General features: G+C 34.5%; 1 protein-coding gene across 2 annotated transcripts in view; it reads left to right on the top strand.

The window, feature by feature from the left end:
* The window catches only part of TBCK (TBC1 domain containing kinase), a 226,971-nt gene that overhangs the window by 55,386 nt on the left and 153,361 nt on the right, over positions 1–18,224 (top strand). For both annotated transcript variants that reach the window (XM_060148557.1, XM_060148556.1), the window contains exons 7-12: positions 6,033–6,093; positions 7,420–7,481; positions 7,737–7,798; positions 8,734–8,882; positions 10,493–10,631; positions 11,960–12,059. In XM_060148557.1, coding sequence (XP_060004540.1) covers positions 6,033–6,093; positions 7,420–7,481; positions 7,737–7,798; positions 8,734–8,882; positions 10,493–10,631; positions 11,960–12,059 — 573 coding nt within the window. The remainder of the gene's footprint in view (positions 1–6,032; positions 6,094–7,419; positions 7,482–7,736; positions 7,799–8,733; positions 8,883–10,492; positions 10,632–11,959; positions 12,060–18,224) is intronic.

The following is an 18,224-nucleotide window of genomic DNA, read 5'->3' as shown; positions in this document are numbered from 1 at the left end:
TTTAGGCGGTTCTCTGAATCCCCTCTCCTTGCACACCCCAAAACTATGGTCTCTTGCCTCTTAGGCAGGTCCAGACTTTTTCCTGGACTCCCTCCCGGCTAGCTGTGGTGCACCAGCCCCCTTCAGGTTGTGTTCACGCAGCCAACCCCAGTCCTCTCCCGGGGATCTGACCTCCGAAGCCTGAGCCTCAGCTCCCAGCCCCGACCTGTCCCGGCGGGTGAGCAGACAAGCCTCTCGGGCTGGTGAGTGCTGGTCAGCACCGATCCTCTGTGCGGAATCTCTCTGCTTTTCCCTCTGCATCCCTGTTGCTGCACTCTCCTCCGTGACTCCAAAGCTTCCCCCCCGCCACCCCTGTCTCTGCCAGTGAAGGGGCTTCCTAGTGTGTGGAAACCTTTCCTCCTTCACAGCTCCCTCCCAGAGGTGCAGGTCCTGTCCCTATTCTTTTGTCTATGTTTTTTCTTTTTTCTTTTGCCCTACCCAGGTACTTGGGAAGTTTCTTGCCTTTAGGGACGTCTGAGTTCTTCTGCCAGCATTCAGTAGGTGTCCTGTAGGAGTTGTTCCACATGTAGTTGTATTTCTGATGTATTTGTGGAGAGGAAGGTGATCTCCACATCTTACTCCTCCGCCATCTTGAAGGTCTCTCTCTTCCAAGAGATTTTTAAAGTATTTTGGAAGTATTAACTCATTGATCTTTACCATATCTAAGATTTAGGATGACATTATGTTCTTCATTTTGTGTGTTTTCAGAACTAATTCAACAGTGGAGGAGGTAAAGCATAATAGTTAAGAGACAGCCTTTTGTAGTCAGAGAGAACGGGGTTTGAAATCTAATGCAGCAAAATATAGTTGTATGACTTAGGGTAACTAACTTCTTAAGGCTTTGGTTCTACTTCCATAAATAATAATAGTATCTATATTGTAAAGCTGTTGGAAAAATTATATGAAATAATGTATATAAAGTACTTAGTATAGGGTGTTGCTTTGCAAACAGTCCATAAATGGTAGCTTTTATTATTAATATTTAAATATTCACAAAAACATGGTAGCTTACAGATTGGCACTGCTTTTTCTAAGGGAAAATGCCAGATTTTCTGATTCTTTGCTATCCTTTGTCTAGACCATCTTTCTTTTTGTTGGTATGAAATGATAGTGAATCTCATTTTTGTTTAAAATCATAGCCTAAATGAAGAATTTTATTGGAATGTGAAGTATACATAAGTGTAAATGTGAAGTATGTAGCTTTTCCTTTTTATTACCATCACTTATATTTAAACTCTTTACTAATGATCTATGTATGTCTCATATGAGTAATTCGATTCAGCAAATGTTGATGGATCTTTACTGTGTGTATAGCAATGAAGTAGGAATAAACTGTGATTAAGGTGCATTGTCAAAGAGTTTATAATTTAATGCAAATTCATTAACTTTGAAGATAAACACAGAGAGCTGTGTGAATTCCAAGAAAGGAAATATTAATTCCATGATAGGGACTTCATGACATTTTTTTTTCATGACATTTTAAGTGGTGCTCAAAGTTTAGAGTCCAGTTTTAAGATGGATTAGATCTTCTACCTCATCAAACCTTTAGATTTGATACAAAACATTAAGCTATTAATTGATAACACACCAACAATTAACAAAGGGAACTTTTGGCAGGTTAGATATTTTAAGGAAATAGACGAAAAGCTATAGCACTTTGCTAGGAAGATCTTGCCATATTACCAGAAAGTCAGTACAGCTGCTCTGTCACCCAGAAGTTTCCATAGTCCAAAACATGTATAGGAGAATTCTGTATTAAAAAATGAGTACATATCTAAGAAACACCAAGCATCTAAATTTGGCCTCTACTATAAAAAAGGAACAACGAATAGAGTTTACATTTTATTACAAATAGAAAGGACTTTATAATAAATGTATGTGTTCTTTAAGAGATAAAGGAAACAATTCAATTTATGAAACAATTACAGAAACTAGGAATCAAGAACATTTACTGAAAAGAATCAGCTAAGAGTTTTAAGAAAAAAATATGTAATTATTAAAATAAAGAACTAAATAAATGGATCATAGGAAACTGGACACACTGAACACTGAGTTAATCTCCCAGGATATGACACAAATAGATAAAAAGATTGAAAATATAAAAGAAATTTTAAAAGACAGACAAGATGTTCTAATATCGTATAGTAGTATCAAAAGTAGAGAGTAAAGTTCTCAATTTGAAAGAACACACTAATTACCTTGCAAGGCAAAAGAAAAAAAATCACAACATACAAACAACAACAACAACAACAAATAGCTAGAAATCTTATACTAAACTTTTAGGAGATGACTAATGATGAAATAGTGAGTAACGTTTATTGAGCACTTCGTAAGAGCCAGGTACTTTTCTAACATATTTACATCTATTATCTCAGTCTCTTTCCAGTACTTATAAAGTTTATCTAATTACTATCTTTACAGATTAGGAAATTGAGGTACAGAGAGGTTAAACAACCTGTCCTAGTTACATAGTAGTAACTAATTCAGCAGATTTGTGTCCATCAATCTGTGTCCAAAGCTTTATGTACCCTTAACCAACGTGCTAAGCTGCCTTTACTAAGCTCTGATGTCTTTATCAGTGTTGAGAAAATCTTAAAATGTGCCAGAGAAAAGACATATTACCTACAAAGAATAACAATTAGATTGGTATTAAACTTCTTAGCAGTGTGAATGCAAGAAAACAGTGGGACAGTGCCATCAAAGTGCTGAGAGAAAGGATTTTGAATTCTTTAAGTCACAAAACTAACAGTTGGGAGTAAGAATTAAACAAAGGTATAGTTGGCCCTCTGTATTTGTGGATTCTGCATCTACGGATTCAACCAACCATGGATTGAAAATATTTGAAAATAAATTCCAGAAAGTTCCAAAAAGCAAAACTTAAATTTGCCATGCAACAGTACTGTTTACATAGCATTTACATTTTATTTATAACTATTTACATAGCATTTGCATTGTATTAGGTATTATAAGTAATCTAGAAATGATTTAAAGTATAAGGGAGGATGTGTGTAGGTTATATGCAAATACTATGCCACTTTAAATAAAGGACTTGAGCATCAGTGGATTTTGGTATCCAAGTAGGTCCTGGAACCAGTCCCCCCTGGATAGTGAGGGATGACTATACAGAATTTTGATAGACACGAAGAAAAAATTAGTAGTAGAGAAATAACATGAGTCTGAATAGTAGAGTGTGTTCACTGTATTGCAAGTAATCAAATTTAACTGCTTCGTGTGTGTGTGTGTGTGTGTGTGTGTGTGTGTGTGTGTATGTGTTTTCATCACAGGATAGATAAATAGTAAGCATTTAAACTGAAAAGTTATTTTGGAGCCATATCCTAGGAGACTTTGAATGCTGTATTGAGAGATTTATACTTAGTTATGTAAGGTATGGAAGACCATTTAAAGTTTTTAAGTAAACTGAAATCAATTATTATTATTTTTTTTTTGCGGTACGTGGGCCTCTCACTGTTGCGGCCTCTCCCGTTGCGGAGTACAGGCTCCGGACATGCAGGCTCAGTGGCCACGGCTCAGGGGCCTAGCCGCTCCGCGACATGTGGGATCTTTCCAGACCGGGGCACGAACCTGTGTCCCCTGCATCGGCAGGCGGACTCTAAACCACTGCGCCACCAGGGAAGCCCTGAAATCAGTTAATTTTTTAAGGTGGTTCTTTTTTAAAAATTTTTATTGGAGTATAGTTGTTTACAATGTTGTGTTAGTTTCAGGTGTACAGCAAAGTGAATCATTTATACATATATCAACTCTTCTTTAGATTCTTTTTTTTAGGTCGTTACAGAGTATTGTGTAGAGTTCCCTGTGCTATACAGTAGGTCCTTATTAGTTATCTATTTTATATATTATAGTGTGTATATGTCAATCCCAATCTCCCAATTTATCCCTTTCCCCCTGGTAACCCTAAGATTGTTTTCTACATCTGTGACTCTATTTCTGTTTTGTAGATAAGTTCATTTGTACTATTAGTTTAGATTCCACGTATAAGCAATATCATATGATATTTGTCCTTCTCTGTCTGACTTACATCACTCAGTAGGGCAATTTCTATGTCCATCCATTGTTGCTGCAGATGGCATTATTTTGTTCTGTTTCATGGCTGAGTGATATTTCATTGTGTATATGTACCACATCTTCTTTATTCATTCCTCTGTCAATGGACATTTAGGTTGCTTCCATGTCCTGGCTATTGTAAATAGTGCTGCAAATGAACATTGGGGTGCATGTATCTTTGCGAATTATGGTTTTCTCAGAGTATATGCCCAGAAGTAGGATTGCTGGATCATATGGTAGCTCTTAGTTTAGTTTTTTTTTAAGAAACCTCCATACTGTTCTCCATAGAAGCTGTACCAATTTATATTCCTACCAGCAGTGTAGAAGGAATCCCTCTTCTCCACACCCTCTCCAGCATTTATTGTTTGTAGATTTTTTTGATGGTGACCATTCTAACTAGTGTGAGGTGATCCCTCATTGTAGTTTTGATTTGTACTTTTCTAATAATTAGTGATGTTGAACATCTTTTCATGTGCTTTTTGGCCATCTGTATGTCTTCTTTGGATAAATGTCTGTTTAGATCTTCTGCCCATTATTTTGATTGGGTTTTTTTGTTTGTTTGTTTTGTTATTGAGCTGCATGAGCTGTTTGTATATTTTGGAGATTAATCCCTTGTCAGTTGCTTCATTTGCAAATACTTTTTCCCATTCTGTGGGTTGTCTTTTCGTTTTGTTTATGGTTTCCTTTGCTGTGCAAAAGCTTTTAAGTTTAATTAGGTCCCATTTGTTTATTTTTGTTTTTATTTTCATTACTCTAGGAGGTGGATCAAAAAAGGATCTTGCTTCGATTTATGTCAGAGAGTGTTCTGCCTGTGTTTTCCTCTACGAGTTTTATAGTATCTGGCCTTTAGGTCTACAAGATTAATGTTGATAGTAGTGTAAGTGATTGAGAAGAGAGAGAGAGGAATGGCAACTTGTTTTCAATGATCTCTCCACCTGTAGTTCTAATTTCATAAGTCTTCAAGAGATTTTTTTCCTCTGTATTAAAAAAACAAAAAAACAGAAAATCAGAGCCTCTTTTTCTCTAAAGACCAAGCTATCTTCTTAAGCCTTTTCCTTCTAAGTCTATTTAAATGATCATATATGTTTAATTTGTTAATAATTAGAGAAACATAATAATAGCCAACATTTATGAAGCATTTTCTTTATTCAGAAAATGCTAAGCACTTTTTTATACATCATATAACCTTCACTGTACCCTGTGTGGCATGTATAGTTAATATTCCAATTTATAAATGAGAAAAGTGAGGCTTAAGGTGGTTAAGTAATTTGCCCAAGTTGTATAATTGGTGGTAGAAAGTCCAACTTGGCACTCGGTAGTCGCTCAACACATGATCATTAGTTAAAGTTGTAAGTGTTTGATTTAAGACTCCATTCCAAGGAGCCCCCTGAAGCCAACTATTAAGGAAACAACTAAAATACAATGTATGTGTCTTATAAAGAAATATACCAGGTGCTATGGGAACACAAAAATGGTCGTCTTAAGTCACTTTGGGAAGAGGAAGGAGTGTCATGGAATGTTTCTTAATGGAGATAACAGACTACCTGGATCATGCTATATAAGTAAGAATTAATTGGGTAGATGAAAGGGTAATATGGCATCTTGGTCTTTTAATGAAATAAGACTCCTGGAGTTCCTCTAGACCACCAGGTATATGTAGGTCTCAAAAATGAAGAATGCTTGAGATCAAACTAAAATGTAATGATCCTTAGATATATGAAATGCTTAAGTGTTAAATATTATGCAACATTTAAAAAAATGTTACATCACCAATGATTTTTCTTTAGTGGAGCCAACTCAAAAAATCTAATAAAACCTCTGAAGAGAAATAGAGGTAACTGATAAAATCATTTTCAGCGCTGAAAAAACAAGACCCCCCTGTGAAGAATGATGTAAATGTTAACAAGAATTTCTTTTCTCATTTTATTTAGGGAAGAAAACTATTTCAGAGTTTGGATATTTCTGAAAGGCTAAAATTTTTGCTTACACTGGGTAAGTGTCTCACAATTCATTATCTTTCAACTATAAATATAATCTTTAGTGACAGTAGTTACGCATATTGAGAACGTGTTCTTCAAAATAGTGGATACACTGAAATATCCTCACTTTCTTTAATTTTCTAATGATCAGTGGTAAGCATTAACAGGACAGTTTAAGAAGTGCCTTTGAAGTATTATAGGACAGCTTTCCTCATTGACTAAGGAATTATAATGTACATGGATATAATCTTAGCATGATCTAGCCAAGTAAACTAACTTGTGAAATCAAAATATGAGATTATAAAATTGTACTTCACTGTCGCAGTTGCCTTCAGGCAATGTATTGTAACTTTTCAGCTTTCTACTTGGTGAATTGTGTGAATAATGACTGAGGAAGAATGTTTATTTTTCCTTACAACAAGCTCATGTATTTTACATGTATATAATGCAAATATTTGTCATTCACATTTATAAAAATTTGTGTAATCCACTTTAGAGTGGAATAATTTAAGCACGTGTGGTAAAAAAGGAGAGAAAAACAGTGATAGAGCACTTTGTGTAAAAGAGTGACAGATTGGTGTCCAGGTTAATAGGGTCTACAAATAAGGATTTGTATAGAATAATATTAGTAAATATTAAATGATAATGAATTGTAAATAAAATTTTATAATATTTACCTCTTTAATGTCAAAGATTGATAATATAGCTGTTAAGGAGTCTTAGAGATCTATAAATGTTGTCTACAGATTAGAACTTATACTTTTTTTAAAATTTTATTTAATTTATTTTTTTATACAGCAGGTTCTTATTAGTCATCCATTTTATACCCATCAGTGTATACATGTCAATCCCAATCCCCCAATTCATCACACCACCACCACCACCCTCCACTGCTTTCCCCCCTTGCTGTCCATACGTTTGTAGAACTTATACTTTAAATCCCAGAGAAACGTGTGTACATTCTTCAAATTGTATTTAATAAAAATAAATTACTTGTATAATCGTAAAAATATACTAAAGCCTTTTTAAATAGTAATATGTGTATATACATATAGAGAGAGGGGGGAAGAGAGAAGGAGAGAATCTTTACCTCCTTGAATTACTGCTTTAATTCACTATTTAAGGTGCTTTCACTATCTATGATACAATTAATACTTAGTGTTTGAAGTATTTATTTTTGTCAAAGCATGTAAGGAAAGTTGAAAAAGTCTCAAGCTTTTTAATATTCCAAGTTCTAAAACTGAATTACATAATTAAAAAAAATTTTATTAGAGTTCAATTCCCAGTTAGTATAAGTTAGAAAAGCAGCTTTAATTCATATAATTTTTCTGTTTTATAGACTGCATAGATGACACTATAATAGTTCTGGCTGAAGAGCATGGTTGTCTGGACATTATAAAGGTTTGTCGTTAATCTGTTATTGAAAATTTATTTATTCTGCATACTTGGGATTCAATAGCAAACTATTTTAAAGCTATGTTTATTTCTGTTTAGTTATCTGCTTTTTGACAGAGTGACAAACTAATATGAATTTCTTTAAAGTCCAAATAAAAACTTTCAAAAAAAGTCAAAACATTGTAAAGTAGCAAACATTTAAGTAATATAAATTTTTAAATGGATTTTTTAAAATAATTCTTTTCTCTCTCTATTTACCAGGAGCTTCCTGAAAATGTGATAGATCTTTTGAAGAAGTGCCTCACCTTCCACCCTTCTAAAAGGTTGATATCAAGACTTTGGGATTATTACTGAGATCTTAACATATAAGTAGTTAAGTTTTTAATACTAAAGGGTTAAATAAGAATATTAACATATATAGTAGTACATGATTGATATTGGTATCATAATTGTTAGTTATGGCTTTAATGTATGGTAATAAAAGAAGAAAAAATAATTAACCATGGTTAGAAAACTGGCATATACCAAAAGCAGTTACTAGTTCATTTCCTAGCCTCCAATTAGAAAATCAGCTAAACTGTGGAATATAGATATGCCTAGATACAAATGATATGAGAAAAATGAGAACAAAAGTTTATTGGCAAATATGTATTATAGAAAAGAACTTAGATAAATGGTGAGGTAAGTTAATAATTGTTGATAATACAAAAGGATTTCTTAGAAGTTTTATTATTTATTTTCATTTGATGATGTCATTGTTAGCCATCCAGTTGTCCCTAAACTCAGTAAGTATATAATATTTGAAAATAATATATTCGAATTTGTCTTTAGGAAAACATTTCCTAAAGAGAGGAATGGTATTAAAAGCATAGTTTTGGGTAAATATACCACATAAACTAAGAGAGTAGGAAGAAAATCAGAAGATTTTATCAGTTTACAATTTTATTATTTAATTAAGGTATTCAGTAAAGCAGGTATATGATGGTCAAGCTAAAAGTAAAAAATGGAGATGCTCATATGTAATAATTTTTTATCATAAAGTACAAAAAGCACAACAAAGGTAAAAAAGTCAGCATTTATTTACAGTCACTTGATTCTCTTTTTAAAGGTATATATCTAGACTCTAATAAGGAGAACTTTATTATTTTCTATACTAATGAGGTAATTTTGACTTTTAACTATCCCTTGAAGTGTGCCATTATTCTAGGAAAATTTTAATGACTTTCATTCATGTTCCGTATTTTAAATATTTCTTAAGGCCAACCCCAGATGAATTAATGCAGGACAATGTGTTCAGTGAAGTGTCACCTTTATACACTCCCTTTACCAAACCTACCAGCCTGTTTTCTTCTTCTCTGAGATGTGCCGATTTAACTCTGCCTGAGGATATCAGTCAGCTGTGTAAAGGTAATGATAAATACAACAAAGGATAGAAGTAATTCTGGAAGTGATTAAAATATAACCTAACATTTTAGTCCTTTAAATTTAATTTCTTTGGAGCAAGAAATTTAAGAATCAAGGAAAGGAAGTAGCACCAAACAAAAATTTTTTTATTATGTAAACCAAGGTCTTATTTTCATCTCAAATCTTAATGCTAAAATCAGATCTTCTAATTTCCAATGGAATTTCTACTACAACAATATTTGTATATCATATTTCATAAAATGTATTATAAATGATCTCAAAAAATCATATTATTGATAGGAAGTCCATATCATTATATTCCATGTTTGTAACAGAATATCACCTTTTCTCTTTTAATTCCTCTCTGAAGATTACAACTCTCAGAATGTGTGTTTTAGGGACACCAGTATGTTACCTTTATACTGAAAAATTATCACTACATAAGTTGTGGCAGGAAATACTTACTGAACATTGGTTCAATCAAATATTTATTGAGTTTCTACTATGTTCCATACACTGTATCTGCAAGTATCATTTTTGCCAAATGGGGAGGCAGACAGACATTCAGTCGCACAATTACTGTTATAAATGAGGGTTAGTACGCACGTAGTAAGTGGAAGCAAAGCCTCCCTGAGATATAAAGAAGGACTTCTCAAAAGAGGCAGAAATTGCCTCAAGACATAAAGATGGGACAGTGTGTGTTGGTTGCCTGCCCAAGTGCTTTTTTCTGCCCTTCTTTCTTTCCTGTAGAGCTTGATATATCTGATATGTATATCCCATATTCTCTGATACAGAGGGGAAAAATTACACTTTTTTCTCAAAGAAACTGAATACACAACCAATATGTATATCTGCATTTAATCCTCTGCATTTTGTAGTATGACTATTCTTTTTTATTTTTTAAATAAGCAAGAGAATTTGCTTATGAAGCTAGACTTGGATTACCACCAAATGAGCAGATTTCCTCCCCTCCCCTCCAGAATCTTAAAAATTTATGTATAGAGGCCTTAGTTGGGTTCAATTGTGTATTCAGTGCAGACAATCTCAACACCACACATCTATCTCAAGGCTGTATTCTTGGAGCAGCTTCTGGGAGTGGGGAAGGCAAGCTGAACGCACTTTCCAAGGACAGGGGAAGGGGTGGGAGCCTCCATTTGCCAGGGTCCAGCTTGACATCAACTGGCTTTCATGTCTTTTTGATGACCTCCTTCAATAGGAGGAATACATAATGATGGGGTTCCAGGAAGGCCTCCCCAAGAAGTGCTACTCTGGCACACAGATTATTTTGAGCTAAAAATAAGCAAGGCCCAAAAGACTCATAAAGAACTTTTGGACTTTCCCCTAACTGTTTAAAAGAATTGAAGATGGAAGACCTGTTCCAGGAAAGAGTTATCACCCACAGATAATTACAGAAAATATGAACTCAGTGTGGTAAACAGGGAGGAACCTAGCAAGGCCCCTTTGATCAAAGTCCTCTCTGTGTAGTATGACTATTCTAAAGGGAATCTTATTATGTTCTTCAGTTTTTACTTTTTTATAATGTCAGCTATTATTGCCTGTTGCCTTTTAATAAAAACAGAAGGTGTGATAGCTTTTTAATTTTCCATTAATAGATTTAAGCAGTGATTACCTGGCAGAAAGATCTATTGAAGAAGTGTATTACCTTTGGTGTTTAGCTGGAGGTGACTTGGAAAAAGAGCTTGTGAACAAGGAAATCATTCGATCCAAACCACCTATCTGCACACTCCCCAAGTAAGGAAAGAAAACTTCTCTTGGAAATGAGAAAAATCTAGTAATAACTTCTTTTTAATTTGATATTTTTTTTCTTTTGGTAGACATTCCAAGTCAGTGATTATGAAAGCAATTGGGAGTCAATACCTTGTTTTCTTGGCAGGAGTTCCTAATTGCAGAGTTCCCATCAGTGTTTTTATTATTTTAATAAATATGGTTTTTTAATAAATAATTTGTTTTATGATCTATTTGAAGTAATATTGAAGTTAATATTATGGAACATCTCACAATAGTTGGTGATCAATAAAAGAAAAAATGTACAAATCAGAAAGAACAGTAATGTTTAAGAGAGTTAATAAACTAGGCTAGTGTTCCCATTATGAGGAACTATTTTTTTTACTTCTAATGATATTTTAAAATGTACTCAGTGACCTCAATGCTTGTGCTAGAGATCATCATGGTGCTAAATCACTGTTGAGAAAAATCTGCAGAACTACATAAGGTCTTGGACACCATCCTGTAAATTATCTAGAAGTTAAATAACAATACAACCCTAAGGGCCAAAATTGTCACTGTTCCATTGCTCTTCATATTTATTCATAAAGAAGAGAACCTGAATCTCTTTCCACCAGTGCCTTAAAGTTTTAATTTTAGATTTTAGAACTAGATTTGATCTTTGTAGGTAACTGTAGAATTAATCTGCTGATATTTTTTTCTTCACATGTAAATTTTAGGTTAATTATTTGAATACACCACTAGCTCTCTACATTTTTCCCCTCTTAAGCTGATTTTTAAATATTACTTTAATTATATTGTTCACACAATGAATTAAGTAGAAAATTAGGAAATAAGATGATGGAAATTTTAAGAATAAATGGTTTGAAGGATATAAAAATTCTCAAAAGTAATTCTCTAAAATTCTAAATGCATTTATTATTCAGTATTCTTTCTCCTGAGGAGTTATCATCATTAGCATCTTTCTTTCTTGTTCCCTTTATCATTTTTTACTCATATAAACTTCCTCAGGAACACATTTACATACTGTCAGGAGAGTAATTTAATCATTGCACCTGCATGAGCAGAGAGTATAAATCATATTCTTGTATTACTAAAATGCTTTATATTTATATACTGTATTTATACCAACTCAACATATATTTAAAAATGAAAATTTTTTGGAGAAATTTCAACCAACAGTTACTTTTTTATTAACCCATTCAGTCTAAAATTTCTTTTTTTCTTTTGTTGAAGAGATTGATAATTTAGAATAAATTTTCTACAAGAAACAATAAATCAGATTTCTGTGCTCACTAAAATAATTAAAAATAATTTTTTTAATCTCCTTTCAGTTTTCTTTTTGAAGATGGTGAAAGCTTTGGACAAGGTCGAGATAGAAGCTCACTATTAGATGACACCACTGTGACATTGTCATTATGCCAGCTAAGAAATGTAAGAATGGTATTTTGGCAAATTTGCTTCAGAACTTTCTCCCTTCCTTCCTTCTGTTTTTTTTTTTTAATAAAACCTTACAGATACACATGAATCCTTAAATTTCTGCCTGGTACTATAAAATATGTGAGAGTTTCTTTAAGTTATGTGCCCAGGAGTGGCATTGTTGGAAAATAGTATCTGTACATCATCAGCTTAGTATATGTTGTTATATTGTCTGTTCATACAAGTGGCCTTATCACTTTATCTTCTTACTATCGTTGGATAAGGGTTCTCATTTGTCCGCATATGTGATAGCACATGGTCTTATCAAATTAAAAATTATTGTTCTGAAAGGTGTAGAATGGTATTTTACTATAATACTAATTTTCAATTTCCTGACTTTAGTACAGTTATGAGCCTTTTCATATTTTTTGCCATTTGCTTACCTCTCTGTACATTACTAGTTCATATCTCTTGCCAGTTTTTTTGTGTGATTTCTTACTGATTTGAGGACTTTTAAAAATGTATTCATTTACACAACCTTTGTTGGGTATACAGGCATACCTCAATTATCACACTTAGCTTTATTGCACTTCAGAGATATTGCATTTTTTACAAATTGAAGGTTTGTGGCAACCATGCATCAGGCAAGTCTCTTGGCACCATTTTCCCAACAGCATTTGCTCACTTTGTGTCGCTGTGTCACATTTTGGTAATTCTTGCAGTATTTCAAACTTTTTCATTATTATTATATTTGTTATGGTAATCTTTGATTAGTGATTTTTATGTTACTGCTGTAATCATTTTGGGGCACCACGAGCTATGCCCACATAAGATGGTGAACTTAATCTGTGATTAAGTAATCTGACCATTCCACCAACTGACTGTTCCATCTCTCTCCCTCTTCCCCGGCCTCCCTATTCTCTGAGATACAACAGTGTTGAAACTAGGCCAGTTAATAACCCTACAGTGGCCTCTAAGTGTTAAAGTGAAAGGAAGAGTTTCTCATCTCTCACTTTAAATCAAAAGTTAGAACTGATTAAGCTTATTATTGATGAAGGTGTGTCAAAACGTGAGATAGTCCAAAAGCTAGGCCTTTCGCACCAAACAGCCAAGTTGTGAATGCAAAGAAAAAATACTTAAAGGAAATTAAAAGTGCTACTCCAGTGAACAGTGATCTTGATAGAAGATGAAAACAGCCACAACATTCCCTTAAGCCAAAGCCTAATCCAGAGCAAGGTCCTAACTCTCTTCAATTCTGTGAAGACTGAGAAGGGTGAGGAAGCTGCAGAAGAAAAATTTGAAGCTAACAGCGCTTGATTCATGAGTTATAAGAAAAGAAGCCATCTCTAGAACATAACAGTGCAAGATGAAGTCAGCAAGTACTGATGTAGAAGCTGCAGGAAGTTATCCAGATGTAACTAACATAAGTAATGAATGTGGCTACACCAAACAACAGACTTTCCATGTAGATGAAACAGCCTTCTATTGGAAGAAGATGCCATCTAGACTTTCATAGCTAGAGAGGAGAAGTCAATGCCTGGCTTCAAAGTACAGACTGAGTCTCTTGTTTGGGGCTAATGCTGCAGCTGGTGACTTTAAGTTGAAGCCAATGCTAATTTACCATTTTGAAAATTTTAAGACCTTTAAGAATGATGCTCAGTCTATTCTGCGTATGCTCTATCAGTGGAACAATAAAGCCTGTATGACAGTACATCTGTTTACAGCATGGTTTATTGAATATTTTAAGCCCACTATTGAGACCCACTGCTCAGAAAAATGATTCCTTTCAAAATGTTACTGCTCACTGACAATGCACCAGGTTACCCAAGAGCTCTGATGGAGATGTACAACAAGACTGATGTTGTTTTCATGCCTGCTAACATCTATTCTGCTGCCCTCAGATCAAGTCATTTTGACTTTCAGGTTTTATCCTTTAAGAAATCAGTAAGGCTATAACTGCCATAGATAGCAGTTTATCTGATGGATCTGAGAAAAGTCAACTGAAAACTTCTGGAAAGGATTCACCATTCTAGATGTCATTAAGAACATTCATGATTCATGGGAAGAAGTCAAAATATCAACATTAACAGGAATTTAGAAGAAGTTGATTCCCCAACCCTCATGGAAGATTTTGAGAGGTTCAAAAATTCAGGGCAGGAAGGAACTGCAGATGTGTTGGAAATTGCAAGAGAACCAAAATTAGAAGTGGAGCCTGAAGATGTGATGGAACTGCTGCAATCTCATGATCAAACTTTAAATGACGGGTAAGGATTTGCTTGCTATGGATGAGCAAAGAGAGTGGTTTCTTCAGTTGGAATCTACTCCTGGTGATGATGCCGTGAAGATGTTGTAATGACAACGGAGGATTTAGAATATTACTTAAACTTAGCTGATAAAGCAAGCAGCAGGTTTTGAGAGGCTTGACTCCAATTTTGAAAGAAATTCTGTTGTGGGTAAAATGCTATCAAACAGCGTTGCCTGCTACAGAGAAAACATTCATCAGAGGATGTGTCAACTGATGGGGCTGTCTTCATTGCTGTCCTATTTTAAGGAGTTGCCAGGGCCACCCAACCTTCTGCAACCATGAGCCTGGTCAGTCAGCAAGCCCTCGGCATCGAGGCAAGACTTCCCCCAGCAAAAAGGTTATGACTTGCTGTAAGCTCAGGTGCCAGTTAGCAGTTTTTTTAGCAATGAAGTATTTTTAATTAAGGTACATGTATGGTCTTTTTTTTTCCTACATAATGCTATTGCACACTTAATAGACTACAGTATAGTATAAATAACTTTCATATATACTGGAAAACCAGATAATTTGTGTGACTCGCTTTATTGTGATATTTGCTTTATTATGGTCGTCTGGAACCAAGCCCACGGTATCTTTGAGGTATGCCTGTATGTGGTGCGTTTATGTTCTCATCTGTGGCTTTTCCTTTAACTTTTTGATGGTGTCTTTTAATGAATAGAGTTCTTAATTTTATCAATGCTTTTCTTTATAGTCAAATATGTTTTGATATATTTTGCTTATTGTAACATTTAAATTTAATGTTAACATTTACCAAGGTTACAAATATATTTTTATGAAGTTCTTCTGTATTATCTTCTAAAAGATTTAGACCTTTTTTCCACATTTTGTCCATTGATTCACCTGTATTTTTTTTTTTTAGTAAGATGTGAGGTAGGTATCCAAAATCACATTTCATTCATAAGAAATAATCCCTTGTCTCAGCACTACATATTGAATAATTCACTCTTTGGTTTTTTGATCTGTAATATCAGCTCTTTCATGTATGTGTGGATATGTTTCTGAGCTTTCTATTCTGATCTTTGACCTATTGGTATAACCTTAGCCAATAACACACTATATTAATACATGGTTTTATAGGAGCTCTTGATGCCTAACAGGGGAGATGCCCAGTTTGTTCTTTAACGTGAACTCTCTAACATGGAGCTCTTCTATTTGATTTTTATAATCATCTTGTCATTTCATTTTAAAAGTATAGGATTTTGATTAGAATTGCATTAAATTTGTAGAGAATTGATATCTTCAACATATGAGTCCTATTTCTTGAACACGGTGTAGATATACCATTTATTTAGGTCCTATTTTATATCAAAATTTCCTTTTTAGTGTCTATATATGTTATCAGATTTATTCCTAAGATATTAAATTGTTGGTCTTATAAATAGGATGTGTGTATGTGTATATATGATGTTTCTTACTCTGAAGTTTGTTTTGCTTGAAATTAATATAGCTATTCCAGTTCTCTTTTAATTAGTGTTTCCATGGTATATCTTTATCCCTTTACTTTTAATGTATCTATGTCTTTATATTTAAAGTGGGTTTCTTTTAGACAACTAGAGTTGGATCTTTCTTTACTTTTTTTTTTTAAGTAAATTTATTTATTTATTTATTTTTGGCTACATTGGGTCTTCATTGCTGCACACAAGCTTTCTCTAGTTGCGGCTAGCAGGGGCTACTCTTTGTTGCGGTGCGCGAGCTTCTCGTCGCGGCGGCTTGTCTTGTTGCGGAGCATGGGCTCTAGGCACACAGGCTTCAGTAGTTGTGGTGCACGGGCTCAGTAGTTGTGGCTTGTGGTCTCTAGAGTGCAGGCTCAGTAGTTGTGGCACACGGGCTTAGTTGCTCCGTGGCATGTGGGATTCTTAACCCCTGCACCACCATCTTCTTTACTTTGAGGTGTAATTTTGCTGGATACAGAATTCTAGTTTGGTTGTTTTTATCTTTCAGTACTTTAGACATTTCACCCCACTCTCTTTTTTGCTTACGTGCTTTCTGGAGACCCGTCTGATGTAATTTTTATCCTTTTTAATCATAGTTATTTATATAAAATTCCTGGTCTGATAATTCCAAAATGTCTACCATATATGAATCTGGTCCTGAATGTCTTTCTTTTACATTTTAGCAGGCCTTAACAATTTTTTTTTGAAAACCCAACATGATATATTAGTAAGAAGAACAATCATAAATAGACCTTTAGTGCAAGATTTCATGTTTATCTAGTTGTTGTGTAGCTTTTTTGTCAGAGGGTAAAGTTTTCTCAAGTGTCCTTGTTCTCATCTTCCTTACTGCCTTTGGGTTTCCCTGGAGACTCTTTTATATAGGGTCTGAGGCTTGCAGTTCTTTCAGCTGGAATCCCCTGTATTATACAGGAACTCTATATATGGAGATAAGATAGGGGAGGGAGATAAGGTTGGAGGGATAATCCTATCATTAGGTCTCAGTGTTTTAGTGAGCCTTTGTCTCTGGGCCAGAGCTTCTCAGCTTCCCTCCCCATTTCTTTAGGTGAGACAGGAAGGCTAGAGAGAGCTGGAATTGGGTATTTCTTATCCCCACATCAAAGACTAGAGGGGCCTTACCCCAGGTCATTTAGACTCTGGTAAAATGGTTTCCCTTGAGGGCAGGCCTTTACTTTTGACAACAGGGTACTCTGGGAGCAGTTTAAAAGTGGTTACTTTGCCCCTTCTCCTGCAAGAGACAAGAGGGGATTTTTCTTAGACTTTCACCCTGAGAACCTGTTGGCTATGGAGGTAAAACTCAAGGAAGTGTGGAGTTTCCCCTAGGGCTGGGCCTCCAGAAGTTTTTATCTCTCAGGTTAGTCCTTGCTAAATCTGCAGCAATTAGTCAGTTACCCTTCGAATGTTCTTACCAGGCTCCAGCAGTAGCTTCTGCTCCACCTTAGCTGTGATTGTCTATATTTGCCTGTCTCTCCAGTTTTCCAGGGAGCATTTTTGCCCTGATCCTGATGGCTCTAAAAAGAGCTATTGATTTTCAGTTTCTTCCATTTTTTTTCTTGCTGTTAGGGCAGGAGGGATAACTTCCAAGCTTTTGACTGTTGGACTGGAAGCTAAAACTCCTAGCCTTTTTATTGTTGTCTATAGCCAAAGATAAAATAGATAATTTCCCTTGTTGTCTGTCTCTAGGCTAGCAGTTCAGAGCCCTCTCCCCACCCCACCACCAGCACATACACACAGTTCTGTCTTTACTGGGGTGTAGCAGGGTCGCCTCCAATTTGGCTGCCCCTTTAATCAGGTGCCTGAGCCTGTGTCCCATTGTGCTCTAAAACCCTAGGCCACAGTTATCAGTAAGTATACTTTAGTGCTAGTTTACCTCCTTTCTCTGTAAACCCAGCTTTGTGTCTTACGTCATTGCATTTTTGTTACTCTTTTAGGCTTTTCCTGTCATTTAATATTTTACACATTATACAATAGGGAGATATTAGAATCTCTTATCTGCTATAATGCCAGGAACAGAAAATTAAAATATATGATGATTACACCTGATACCCTAAACTTATCATCTCTTTGAAGAGAAAGAATGTGTACAGTGGACAAAATAAGTAGCAACACAAGGTGGTAAACAATAAAGTATATCCAAAACATATGGTTTCAACTGATTGTATTTAACTCTTAATTTGTTTCTTTAATTTAAATATAATCCAAATTATATGAATACAAGTTGAATGTAGGCTTCCATTTTATTTACTTCCTCAGTTCCCTTACATTTCCACTTCTGAAATTTAAAATACTTTTTTTCTATAATTATTCAGAAAAAATATTAATGTTGATTTTTAAAATAATGTAGAAAACAAATAATAATTTTTATCTTATACTTTTCTGTATAAGTATTTTTGCCTTTTTTAAACCCTTAATATGCTAAATTTT

This window comes from Lagenorhynchus albirostris, chromosome 4 (genome assembly GCF_949774975.1).
Source record: "Lagenorhynchus albirostris chromosome 4, mLagAlb1.1, whole genome shotgun sequence".
Taxonomy (NCBI): Eukaryota; Metazoa; Chordata; class Mammalia; order Artiodactyla; family Delphinidae; genus Lagenorhynchus; species Lagenorhynchus albirostris.
This window is presented reverse-complemented; position numbering and strand designations above follow the sequence as displayed.